A 13636-nucleotide genomic window follows, 5' to 3' on the forward strand; every position below is an offset into this window, starting at 1 on the left:
TTATTTGATTTGTTTTATAATGCATAACTAAAATATAAATATATTTTTGTATTAATTAATTATAATTATGAATTATTCTACCAGTTCTTTTACCAATCAGAGTAAGTGAGAGTCAGTCTAAGTATTGTTTGGTTTGGTCTCTCACACTCACTAGTCTAGTTTCATGAACATGAAGCTAGTGAAGTATTGTGTAAATTTATAAAATTGATTGTGATTAATCCTTTAAAGTTAATAACATGATTATAATTAGTTTAGTATTCAACTAACTAACTCAACTGAGTTACTGTCTCACAATTTCTTTCACTTACTGCCTGACCCATCCCTCTCTTTGCTGAAGGAGAACGAAATGAGTTGTTTGTTGAGCTCACAATAACATAACTAAAAGAATTACTTGCTGCTGTTGATTTGATAGATTCTAGTTTGTCGAAAGTGTTTGTATCTCATTCAATTGACTTTTTCAGGAAAGATATTGCAACAACAACAGAAGAAGCCACTGTTAGCATTGATAATGCCCCATCAGTGTCTTCAGTTTCTACATCTACAAAGACTATTACTGGCGACAAAGCTGATACTGATACTTATTCGACCAGATGAGGCCAGTGATCGACTAGATGAGGTCAATAACCCAGTCAAAGGTGAGAATCTAGAATGCAAACTATGTCCAATCCAAGTACATCAATGCATTTTAATAAGAATTCGATTTATTTTGCTTCAACCCTTCGCTTGGTGACAGCAGCCAAACAGTTTCAGCTTATTCTTCAACGCTTGCATCACATCGTGTTAATTGGTCTAAATTCATTCATGTTTTTTCTCTCTTACAGACGAAACCTATGTCAAATTCCACTAACCAAGCAGCTTCAAATTTCCTGCAAGGGCAGTTAGTAACAGAAAACGTTCATTCAGCCATGATTGGATTGTGAAGCATTCCTGGGTTCATTATCTTACGAAGTCTGATAGAGCTTTCTGTGGTGTCTGTATAACAGCGGCTAAGAAAAGTATGTGTGCTTTGTTTTTACTAACATACTTGCTGATGTATTATATCCGCTCTGTTATTCAAGGTGACCATGGTTCAAGTAATCACCTCCCCTGATGTTTAAAGATAGATAGTTAAGCCACAGTTGTCTTCAATTAATACAATTAACAATTGTTTTGCAGAACTTCTTGTTCCTACACGTAAAGCAGAACGAGTATTTATCTACCCTAGGACACTTATATTTCGCTAGTATTTAGTTTCGTGAGTAGCTCACAGAGTAAAATTTCGAAGCAACTTAATTTCGCAGCTCTGATGCGTGCGAAAATATAGTGATGTGAAAATAAATGCAGTGGAACAAACATAATTATATTCCTCAGGTTCGGTTCACCGATAAAAAAATTCAATTTGCGACTAGTTTGTAATTGTGAACCGCAGGTAGAATGATGTGGGCAAGGTCGATAATGCAATTTGATCGCTTGCTGCCATTTGTTTCTTGCACTATCAACAGGCCAGTTTTCACTGAGGCAACTGGCCGGCTGAGCCGCCCTAACTTTTTGGGAATTTTTTACGGTAAGTACGTACAGTCCAACTCGAAAAACTCGCCCTCAGATAAAATGTAACATTTCATCTCAAACACAAGGTCAACTCAAACGGATTTGTTTGGTCAGTTCCAACGCAATGATAAATTCCTTCAGATAACTCGACCTCAACATCCTTTATTCGAAAAGTTGTTTGCCCAACGGCCATGGACGCGGTTTTTATCACTGTAGAATGTCACTTCATTCCAAGCCATAGAGACAAACATCAACTTCTAGTAGTTCTTAGGCATCATTATTATCATCATCAGAGGCAAAATATTTTTTGTTAACGACTTTTATAAAGGTTTGCAAAAGATTCAGTTTTATCAATCACCCGCTTGGCCGTGTCCCATCGAAAGCGTAAAAGCCTCCAAATGAACTTAAAATAAAATCCGCAAAATTGATCTTTGTTAAAACGCTCAAAAGGAAAAGATGTTTTTTTTCTGAGCGTATTAACTGCGGTCATGTTTTGCGTATTTTAATTTAAAAACGTCTCGTCAGTCACATCACTTAAAGCAAAACAAATCTAAAAAAATTACAAGTTATTGAAGAGGTGTCAGTGGTGAATCCAAACCTTTCCAGAGCCATGCTGCTTGTGTAGTACTGCGAGTGTCAGTGCATGTGTCTTATTTTCTTTCAACACACGGTGCTCACTGCATTGATTGACGTCCCCAGCAAACGATAACGCTAACTAATGCATGTGCATTGACATCAAATTCCTATCATTATAAATCATTCCTAATGGGAAAATAATCCTAAATAATTGCAAAATAATAACGTAATAAATTTTGACATCAAATTATTTTGTCGGTTTATATTTTAACGATGCTATAGTGGTCGTTAAAAACGTTAAAATAAATGTCGTTATAAAATTCAATTATACAGTATCAATGAACAAAGCCATTTAGTTTCGCTTTTTCGCTCGTTTGTTATGATAGTTTAGTTTCGCACATAAAACTTTCGCGAGAGGATGACACCGCGAAAACGCGAAAGTTAGATGCCGCGAATACATAAGTGTCCTAGGGTACGATGGGTTTTCTGGCTGGGCCAATCGTGGAAGAAATCTGGATGAACATGCAGCTAGTAACTATCACAAGGAAGCCACACTGAAGCAGTCTGATAGCATTCCAAAGGTAGACGCCATGCTTGATAGAAACATTGCGGAGGAAAGAGAATAAAAAACATATGTGTGAAGTTGTGAAGGCACTTATTTTCTTAGCTCGTCAAAATATAGCTATAAGAGGTAAGTGTTGATTCAAGCCTATCACAAAAAATCTACCCATTTGTGCAACAGGAAAATCTCTTTGGTGTAATAATCATCTGATTTGGCGGAAATAAAACAACGATTCAACTTGGCACTCGTTCATATGATAAGAAAGGGGCCATTCAAACACTCGATTAGAAAACAAAAACTAATGACTCTGTCCAATGGCTGTAGGACAGACAACTCCTAATGAGTTCATGATGAATCAAAGCTCTCAATCACCTAAGGCTATTTGGGTTGATGAGCATATATTACATGTGAGTGTGCTTGTGTGCCGTGTGATAATATTAAAATAAAGCCTGCGATTCCCTGCCCCATTTTGAAATGGTAGCATTGATAGGTTGCAAATGTCATGATTCTGATTTTATCTCTTTATTATATGGTGTGCCATTGGGGTAATTACTTTGGTCATAAATAATAGTCTCACATTTCAAATTTTGCAGGATCCACTGTAACCAACCCAGAAGCTGTAATAGCCCGAGAACCAAACTCTAACCTCAGCCAACTGCTTAAACTTATGGGATCCTCAACTACTGACTTGGAGAAGTGGCTTCAGTCTAAAGTCACTTACACCTCTCCTGATAACATCAATGAGTTACTCAACATAATGGGGCAAATGATTAGCCGGAAACTGACAAGCCAGATAAGGGAAGGTAGCTGGTAAACCTTAATGGTTGATGAGAGTCCTGATGCATCAAATAAGGAGCAGTCAACTTTCTGTTTCAGCTGAGTGTAAACAACTTGCTGTTTGCTCTAAAATTTGGATGCCACACAAGCCCCTTTCTTTAGTGCAATATATCTTGGTTACAGCTTTAAACTAGGCCCAAACCCTAACTCTAAACCCAAAACACAATCTTACAAAAAATTCTCTCCTTTGGTGTCATCTGCTACAGCAGACTTAAAATGGATATTTGTAAAGTGACCTTGTTTATTAACTCAATTACACAATGTCATATTATAGATGGGTTAACAAGAACTTCCGTTGCCCATGAGGAGTTCTTGGGGTTGTACCATGTAGACAAGACTGGTGCTGTGACTCTTTTCATCACTATCAAGGATGTAACCTTGCGCCTTGGCCTGCCACTTGATCTATGTCGAGGACAATGTTATGATAGTGCTTCTGTCATGTCTGGTGTGAAGAATGGTGCTGCTGCAAAGGTTTTAGAAGTAAGTGAGTGTGCAGTGTTGGCATGGCAAGGTTAGATTACAAAGCCCCTTAAATATATATCTACTTTGGTTGGATTACCAACACTGCATTTAAGTTTCAGTCAAATTTCCCAAACAGAGACACCCAATATATAAAAGTATTTTTTGGTATGGTTTAAACAAATATGCTTGGTTCAAATGCATAGGCTTTTATGTTCACAAAGTTGTCTGGAATGAAGATTTGATACATACTGCTTTGTGCTACTAGTTACTTAATCAGTGAACTCATTTTGTTTTAGGTCAACCCTAAAGCCCTATATGTACATTGCTACGCGCATTCACTGAATCTCGCTGTGCAGGACACCACCAAGGACTGCTCAGTGATGAGAGATTCCTTGGATTTGTGCAATGAACTGATAAAACTGATTACGAGTAGTCCGAAAAGAGAAGCGTGGCTAGAGACTATTAAGAAGTGTTCAGGGGAAGGCGACTCCGCTGGCAAAGTTAAAAGATTCTCCTCTACGAGATGGACTGTGAAAGCTTCCGCTATGAAGCGAATCATCGATAACTATGGTAGTATTCAAACCCTGCTAGATGAGATATACGATGACTCCTCAGACCGTGATACCAGCGCTAAAGTGTTAGGACTATCAACTAAGATGGAACAGTATGACTTTCTATTTGGTAGGTTTACTCATATATTTCGCAAGCTCAACTAAATGGAGCATGATCCATGTCCTCCTAGTAAAATCTCAACTGTAGTAGCTCACCTGTTACATTCAGTCACAATGATAATGTGACAATGTTACGTATATGAGAAGTCTCTTATGATTATATTCATAATGTGTTTTGAGGGATGTCAATGGATATTATTAAGATTTATTATATAGGATTGTAATTGTCATCTCCTTCTCTTAAGTCTCATTTCAACAACATAATGTTTTAGGATTGATTCTGACACTCTAAGTATATGCCTACAAAAAGAGGAGCTAACAGCTAGTGAGGCCAGATGTATGGCGATTAATATAGTTTCTATAGTCAATAACATGAGAACAGAGGAGTACTATAAGAAGTTTCACAGCCAAGTGGAATCCATGAGAGAGAAACTAGGTTTGTCTTACTCAATTTGCTTGTTAGGCATGAAAGCATAGTGTGAAATGGACCCGGTGTCAATCAAATGCAAGTAGAATATAAAAACTCAAATAAGCCCATGCAGCAACGAGCTAGTATCAAAATGGTTCCCAAAATATCAGCTACAGCTATTTATGCTACTGGTTTGTTGCCTAATGTGCAGGGGAGGTTTAATAACACGCTCTTTATTTCTTATAGATGTGAATCATTCTGTGTTGCCGAGAAGGAGAAGACCAAGCAAAAGGAAAGATGACAACCAAGATACAGCTCATTCACATACCAATACCTATGATTTGTACAGACAAGCATTCTTCCAAGCGCTGGATACCATCAAGACATGCATTGAAGATCGGTTCAACCAGAAGGGTATGAGTGCCCACATAGCTTTAGAGCAGCTTTTATTGAAGACTAGCGCAGAGGAATCTGTAGAAGAAGAGCTTAATACCATCATCAAGTTTAATAATTCAGACTTTAATTGGTTGAGTCTAGAGCATGAGCTCGAGCTCTTGTCACTTAGTGACAGTAAGTTCAATGTGATATCAGAGTTCTTTGCTTGGATAGCTAAGGGGCAGAATAATTCCGTGTATCCTCAATTATCGAACATCGCCAAACTTCTTCTATTAATGCCTGCCAGCAACGCTGCAACCGAAATGTCCTTTAGTGCCATGAAACGGTTAAAATCCGATATTAGATCATCCATGAGTCAGGTGAGGTTAAACTCCCTCATGCTGCTTCATGTCCACAATGACCTCACTGATACCATAGACATACAGGAAGTAATTAGACTATTCGCTGCCTATCACCCAAGGCGTGAGAAGAATCTCTAACTTTGTTTAATTCAAAATCTACCATCTTCAAATTTAAATGATCTTTAGGAAAGAACTCTGATATTACATTGAACTTTGAGTCACTCAGTGACTGGTGCTCTTGTTATAGATCTAGATAGCTTAAGTTAGTTTCATTGTTCTACCATTATTTCTTCTCAGCAGAATCACAATCCTTCTAATATTCAATTTTAAATAATCTTTAGTCTTTTATTTATAGATTTGCTGTTTAGAGTTTATTATCAAATCTTAATCAATAATCATAATATTTTTCTTTCTTACCCCTGGCACAAGTTTACATACCACATGACATGTATTCAATAATTTGTACGGAAGATGATACACATCAATCTTCATGATTTTTGAGAAATTTTTTTAGTATTATGCTTTTTTGTATAAGTTGCAATAATACATTTAAAACTGCTCTCAGATAGGGTCTTTTGTGTGTGTTCTGTAAAAAAATTTTTGATATGCGGGAGGGCGTTGCACCCCTCCCGAACCCACCCCACCAGCTGCAAATGGCCACTCGGGCCTTCGGCCCTCACAAGTCGCCTAAGGGGCTACTTGAGATATTAAAAAAGGCATCCTAAAAATGAACAATACAGCCCTGAACTGATGACTACTCTATCACAATGTACATGGTACGCGGGTTCAGCAATTTAGATGATCCGCTTCATTAAATGATTTCATGCTCAGTTGTGTCATATAAAATACCTATTTAACCGTGTTGTAGAAAGAGATTAATTCTGATCATCCATCAGTGAGAGAAGGTCGAAATCTGGTTCAGGTCAAGATAAAAATAGATTGCCCTCTCAGATGGAAAATAAGAGAATAATCAGATATCCTGATTTCAAGGTTGGTGTTTCAAAGTTGTCAAACATTTCAAATGACAATATCGTGTCAATGCCAGTACAGATTTCTTTCATAACTATTCACTACCCTAGATAGTGGTGCCAACATTGAAATAAATTACATGTTGCCACCCCAACATTCTAGGTATTGTCCTATGTCAACTGCATAAATTTACATCGAATTTTTCCAAACTTGCTAGTGATATTGAGCACTTATTTTGTCTCCTTGGAGTGATCAGTGTCATTTAATCAGTTATCAAAGATAATCAGTTATCAAAGATAACATTTATACCAACAACAACCATTATTAAAAAATGCTACCTTAATATACAAATATTCGCCATTTCTATTACGCTTTAAATAGTTTTCGAGCGCAGTTCAGTATACTTTCTTGGTTTAGGTAACAGATATCATTGTTTTTCTTTTTTTATTTTTCATTGAAACTTTCACATTCCCTTAATTGAATGTCATATGAAAGCCTTTGCTTCTGTTAGATAGGATCCAATTCCACCACTACAGTTTGTGTGTTTCACTACTTTATGATTGTCTCTTTGAAGGTTTAGAGAAACATCTGGACAAGGGGTTGGCTTTGGCAGCTTAATCAGTTCAAGCACAAAATGGCTCATTATTTGGAACTAACCTTTACCAAACTGCATTTGATCAGCAGAAACTCAGGGCACATGTTGTGCCCTGTTTCCAGCAGGGTGAATGAACACAGTTCCCCCGATTACAACTGCCATCAAAGATCAGACAGACCAGGGCCCACACCATCTGTGATAAGGTAAGAAATTATTGATACAATCGTGCGAATAATTACATAATTCTTTCGCATGGCAAAAAACCCCTTTGGTATCAATGACAAGATTAATGAAACACACCTGGGAAGGGTTCACAAAACACACCTGGAGGTGTTTCAATTATCCCGGAAAACCTCCAGTGAAGGGTCTTTTGATAGTTATAAGTTTGTGAAATTGGTGTCTCAATCGAACTTTTTGCACTTTCCGTTCTTCAAAAATTTTATATTCACAATGCATTGGTTTGCAGAAAAAATAACATCTGGTCTTGAGGTGCCGTTATCAGTTTTAGTTTGCGGGAAATGAGAAGATAACAAAAATTGTTATCTTCATTTATTGGAACACACACCTGGCTGGTAGTATTTTTTTATTCATAGTAAATGGTCAATTCACAGAAAATATTTCGATGATGATGAAAGGAATATTTATAATAGGATTTCCATACTTACCGTTAGCAAACCAGCAATGTTCATTTTAGCTATTCTGCTCATGTCGATGGCCTCGTGACCACAACGATTTGGATGCGCCTGGTGGAGAGATGGTACTGTGTGGCAGTTGCAATGAGTGGTTTCATCATCGGTGCATCATTATGAAACCTCTTGATTTGGACCCTTTCACTGGAGCTGTGGATCTTGAATGGCAACGTAGGTGTGATCCTCAAGGTCAGGCTTTTTCGTATTTACATACATGATGCAAGATTTACGTTATGGCATATGTATAAAGATGTATAAACTTGTTCTATATGGTCATGACGAAGTTTTAAATCTGCTTGTGTCAACAGCTACTGTTTCCGTTTATATTTTGTAACATCTCATTTATATGAGGGAGGTGCTTTTTTCTGTTTCCATTGTGGCCAATTAGCTCCACTAGCCATCAGGGTGGCTTTTTTGTGTTTCTAGTATATACATGTTGAGAATTATTTGAATACTCGTTTTTAGATTTATTGATATAAAGAGCTCAAAATAAATTAAAATAAGTAAGGTAATGGAACAAGGCCTTTCTCTTGATATCAAAGACGATATGGATATTACACAGATCTTGTGTCAGTTTCGCTGGCCTAACAGGCATATTCTATTTCAAAGCAATTGATTTTGCATATTGTGCGTGTGTGCAAACAAAAAGACAACCTTAAGTTGTAGATAATGTACAGTAAAAGCATTTAGTTGTTCATAATGATATCATAGGTCCCTTGGCTCAATAAACCTACCGTTTGGCTCATGGGCCACAATAGATCATCTGTAACTTTAGAGGAGCACAATTCTGACTTATTGTCAATCTGGCAGCGCAATCCATTTTTATCGCGTCCTGAACCAGATTCGCTATTCACTCACTGATGGATGATCAGAATTAATCTCTTTCCACAACAGGGTTGAACGGATATTCCACATGACACAACGAAGCATGAACTCACTGAGTGAAGCAGATACAAAGATTAAGCTGAAACAACAAAAAGTAGCAATTCATCACCGATGTTAACAAAATGCATATTATAATTTGGGTAAAAAAATCAGACAATTCTGATACATGTAGAAAAGTAGCATTGCTATTGATATCTATCATGCATGCAGCACGTCAGCCCTATACACGAAGTTACCGATGTCACCCACTTGCACTTTGTCTTTGTATTGCTGCTTCTTCCTTCTGTTGATATCTCAGCCATGTTTACATAACTTTTTTGAACCAACAATCGTACTCGGGATATTTCCGATAAAATGCCTGGACTTCTTTGCAAGACGCTGAAGATAAAGTAAATTTTGGAAAAAATTACAGCACCCCCAACAGTAGCAAAGTTTATATATAAACATATATCTATATATTGCATAATCTTTCAAGGATTCAATGATTCATACACTATTAGTAACTAAACTGAAAACCTAGTGTAATATCACTAAACAAAAACGGACGACTAATCAATCACGCTTGCAATACATGCAATAAAATCTGTCACTCGAGACACCATGCTAGCCCAGACAGGCCTGATTGAACATTATATGTATATATATTTACATATATTTTATACATGTACATGTATATATATTTACAATGATATATATATAGATATACATATTCAAGCCTCTAGGTAACCATTTTCAGAAGAGCTTACGGGCATTGAGTGGAGCGGTGAAGCTCTTGTCTTGCTTTGTGACCACATACTTTACCGTATGTCTCAGCTCATATTCTTTTATCTACACTTAAAGATCATCTAAATTGCTGAACCCGCGTACTATGTACATCGTGATAGAGTAGCCACCGTTTTTAAACTGTAAGCAAACAGCATGGAAACTATAGTAATTTAGGAAATAATAAGGGTATTTGGCTCGGACTAATAAGAAACATTTAGGCCTACTGCATATCTACTGACCCATGCAATCTTGTTCTAAAGAGTGATGCTGACAGAGAGACAGCTGCAGTCGTTTAAACTATGTGAGTAATGTTATTGCAAACAAAGTCTACTTCCATCTTTTCTTTCACAACTTCCTGATAGACTTTCAGCGTGAAGGCAGTACACTTTAGATGTACCCATAAACCGCAATTGTCACAAGCAAAAGCTCTGTTTCTTTTTGTAACAAGTCATTCACAATCTACAGAAAAAATTTTCTTTGCTATCTTCCTTGCCATTCTGCTACTGTTAAACTGTTACACTATAGGATATTGCTGCCTTAATTTAAATCTCGATAAATTGCCAATGCCTTTCTTCATTATTGCAACTTAACTAATTTGCTTTGTCTTTGAAACAATACAAAGTTGTTGTAATAAATCCACTCAAAATCTTCCAACTCTTTTCATAAATACTAAGCCGGTCAGATTGCGGCGCGTGCGGTACAGTACAGCGGTGCGTAAAATTATGGCAACTCTTTTTAATTAATTAAATGAAAGTTTTCTTTGTTCTATGATTACAAGTAGTTACTAGCTAAGCTTAGCTTTAATCCCAAAACTCGGAGTAGACTTGTCAATTATTGTATGTCTCCAAAATATTCATTGAAGTTTTAATATCTGGTCTCAGTCTTCTTGTGCAACGCGTTTGGGAAACATCTGAGGAGCTTGGCAACATTGCGAGAATAGCTCAAAGCAAAGAGCCGGCTATAAATAGATTCTGGCCCAAACCACTGCAAAGTCTCAGGGTTTACATTTTCACCTTGTTTGAGTGAAAACCAATGCTCAACAACCCTTCACACTTTTTGTATATTTATCTTTTTCACGAACTATATACATGTGTTATACACGAACTATATGCATGTGTTATACACGAACTATATACATGTGTTATAAATGGACTATATACATGTGTTATACATGAACTATATACATGTGTTATACACGAACTATATACATGTGTTAGGTTTTTATTAAATGAGAACAATAGAGTTGAAATATACAGTCTCAATCGCATATTTAAACAGCTGGCAAATTCTGCATAAAAATTATACACACTATCGAGTCGCTCAGTTTTGGTGATTCTCAGCACAGCAGCCTTAAATGACATATAGCATATGTTCTATTGTTTGGCTGTAACATTAACTGAAGTTATCTCAAATTTTGTGAGCTACCATTAGAATAAATTATTTTTAGTGTTTATGTCCACGGTCAATCAACAAATTAGGTCTCAAATTTTCTATGTAGGGCTGCGGTCTTGACTACCTTACAGCCTCGATGTCGTCCCATACACTGTATGGGATGTTATGTCATGTCGCACCCACATGACATGTGGGTGCGACATGACATAACATCCCATACACTGTATGGGATGTTTTAATTTACAGTGTATACGTATTATAAAATGTATTTGTATATATATTTATATTCTGGTAATATAATCTTGCACTGTGAAGTCAAATGACACATATAATAGTTATGGTTGTGACCATTACAAAAAACTATTACGGTACATTGATAAGTCCTTATAGATGACAAAATGTAAAATGTGTTGCAATAATATTCCTATAAATCATTGTTTGAATATATATGCAGTTGCATTAACAGTTCAGTAATGAGCATGTCACGACCATGCAGTGTAAATAACAAGTGGCAGGCAACTCTAATTAAATCCATGCGCTCTACCACTGATTTACAACGGCATATTCATCAAAGATGTTTTCATATACTGCCTAACCCATGCGCATGCTAATTATTTTAGCATTGCGTTACGATGCCCCTGTTCAGAAAGATTTTCGGACCGAGTATTTGCAACGCGATGCTTCTTCATCTTTTTTCGTTAAAGCTAGTAATTTCTCTCGAACTTAGAATCTGGCGATTTTTATACTGATTATATACGCTACCAAAATATATACGTTGCATCGACATTTCGTAGTTTACATACTTGCTATTTATTTTACATCTACATTTAGTTTGCTACTAATTTATTCCAGCTTCTCAGAAGATTTTTTCCTAGCTATATTATGTTTTTTTGGATTATGATTTGGTACCTTGCGTTCCATAATCATTAAATACTAAGAAAATCTTTGTTCGTTTAAAAAAACTTTTTACGTTGTTTCTTTTAACTCAAATTAAAACATATTTGTTTGTATGGATATTTTTCAATTTGTTATTTCACATTTATTTTAAAGGCGAGATAGTAAATTAACAAGTGCAATCTCCTTTCCTCAAAAGACGAATATTGCGTTCGTTACACGCGTGTTTCACAAAAGTTCTTATCAGTGTTCGCTTTGTGTATTAGCTCACACATTCTTTTTTTCTAAACCTAACCAATTAGTAATTCGTAATTATTTTCGCATTTTACAAGAAACATTTGTAAGATTACTGTAGGATTACCTGTTAGATTATCAGTGAGATTTACTGCAAGATTTATCGTGTAAGATTACAAGTATCAGTTATTCTTTACTCTCTTATATTTACATACTTTGACAAATATATATAGATATATAGATTTACATACTTTTATTACATTTATGAACATCTTATAACTTTTGAAGTTGATAGTATAAGTTTTTAAAGTTTCTTTCATTATCGTTATTATTTCAACTTGCATTTTTTTAAACATAATTTGAGTATCATGTTTGAAATTTAAACATTATCCATTTTCCTATCACTATTATTATTACTTAGTTATTTTCCAATCTTTATTATGAATATTAATTTTTCATTCAACCAATTTTGGCAGACATTGCTCCAATAAAATTTTGACTGCAAAATACTACCATATTTTGTCATATTTTTTTATTAATCTGTTAAATATACCGTATGTATTCTCAGAAGTTACACATTCTCTAAGGCCTCCAGAGAAAAGAACCTGCAATGATTCATCAGAGGAAAGAGAAGAAAGACTTAGAAAAAACAGGCTAAAGAAAACCGCTGCTAAAGCCTTGGAAACTGAACTGCAAAGAAACAAACGCTTAGCAAAGGCTAGAGATAGAAGAGCACAACTTCGAGCATCACAGACTGACGAACAACGTGCACAGATTTTCGCATGCCAACACTGGCACGAACTGAAATAATAGAATTGTATACCAAATAATGTTTGATTGTAATCGTAGTGAAATAGATTATATTTAGCCACTACTCTCTAATGAGTTCACATTTACATTTAAACAAATTTACATTTTTATTTTTTCTAATTTATTTCAATGAAGCACTTCTTTCAAGATATGAAATTTTAAATTTCAGTTGTTTGAAAACCTTTACAGTTGTTTTATTTATTTTTAATTTAGTTGTCCTGCACAAAATCTTTGCTTCATGATATGAAGTTTAAAAGTTGCAGTTGTTTGACAAAGTTTGAATACCTTTACAGCTGCTTTTATTTCCTCTCTTAATTTATTTCAACTACTCTAAACACTTCTCTCATGATATGTAGTTTGAAAGTAAGAATGAAAAATGTTGTTTTATGTTAAATACAAATCAATTTTCTGTCCAAAGACTTTTTTATTACCCAGCAACGCCAGGGTACAAGTACAGCTAGTTGAATATATAAAAAGCTTTCAACTACAGCTCATGCTTCAAATATATTAATTTTATTGCAATTTACCTACTTAAGTATGCAAATAAATATATTATACGGTTATTCAACAAGATACCGACAAAAAAATCGATAGATTGGAGTTCACAAAGAAAGTGTCATAG

The 13636-nt window shown here is 35.6% G+C and overlaps 2 protein-coding genes across 3 annotated transcripts; both read left to right on the forward strand.

Annotated features, from left to right (window-relative positions):
• The first annotated feature begins 466 nt into the window (after nt 1-466).
• LOC137399463 (zinc finger MYM-type protein 1-like) lies at nt 467-13417 on the forward strand. Of its 2 annotated transcripts, XM_068085593.1 has the most exons (12): nt 467-635; nt 822-995; nt 1156-2794; nt 3259-3468; nt 3777-3982; nt 4261-4645; nt 4908-5071; nt 5291-5458; nt 6650-6771; nt 7325-7548; nt 8040-8223; nt 12773-13417. In XM_068085593.1, the coding sequence occupies exons 3-7, from the start codon at nt 2737-2739 to the stop codon at nt 4925-4927; spliced, it is 879 nt and encodes a 292-aa protein (XP_067941694.1). In that variant the 5' UTR covers nt 467-635; nt 822-995; nt 1156-2736; the 3' UTR covers nt 4928-5071; nt 5291-5458; nt 6650-6771; nt 7325-7548; nt 8040-8223; nt 12773-13417. The 2 variants fall into 2 exon arrangements, with proteins under 2 accessions (XP_067941694.1, XP_067941693.1); XM_068085592.1 differs by lacking the exon at nt 12773-13417 and having other exon boundaries at nt 8040-8540.
• On the forward strand, nt 5008-5919 carry LOC137400724 (zinc finger MYM-type protein 1-like). Its single transcript, XM_068087059.1, has 2 exons — nt 5008-5071; nt 5291-5919. The coding sequence occupies exons 1-2, from the start codon at nt 5008-5010 to the stop codon at nt 5917-5919; spliced, it is 693 nt and encodes a 230-aa protein (XP_067943160.1).
• Nucleotides 13418-13636: the final 219 nt, after the last annotated feature.

The sequence above is a fragment of the Watersipora subatra genome, chromosome 7 (assembly GCF_963576615.1).
Source record: "Watersipora subatra chromosome 7, tzWatSuba1.1, whole genome shotgun sequence".
NCBI classification, from domain to species: Eukaryota; Metazoa; Bryozoa; class Gymnolaemata; order Cheilostomatida; family Watersiporidae; genus Watersipora; species Watersipora subatra.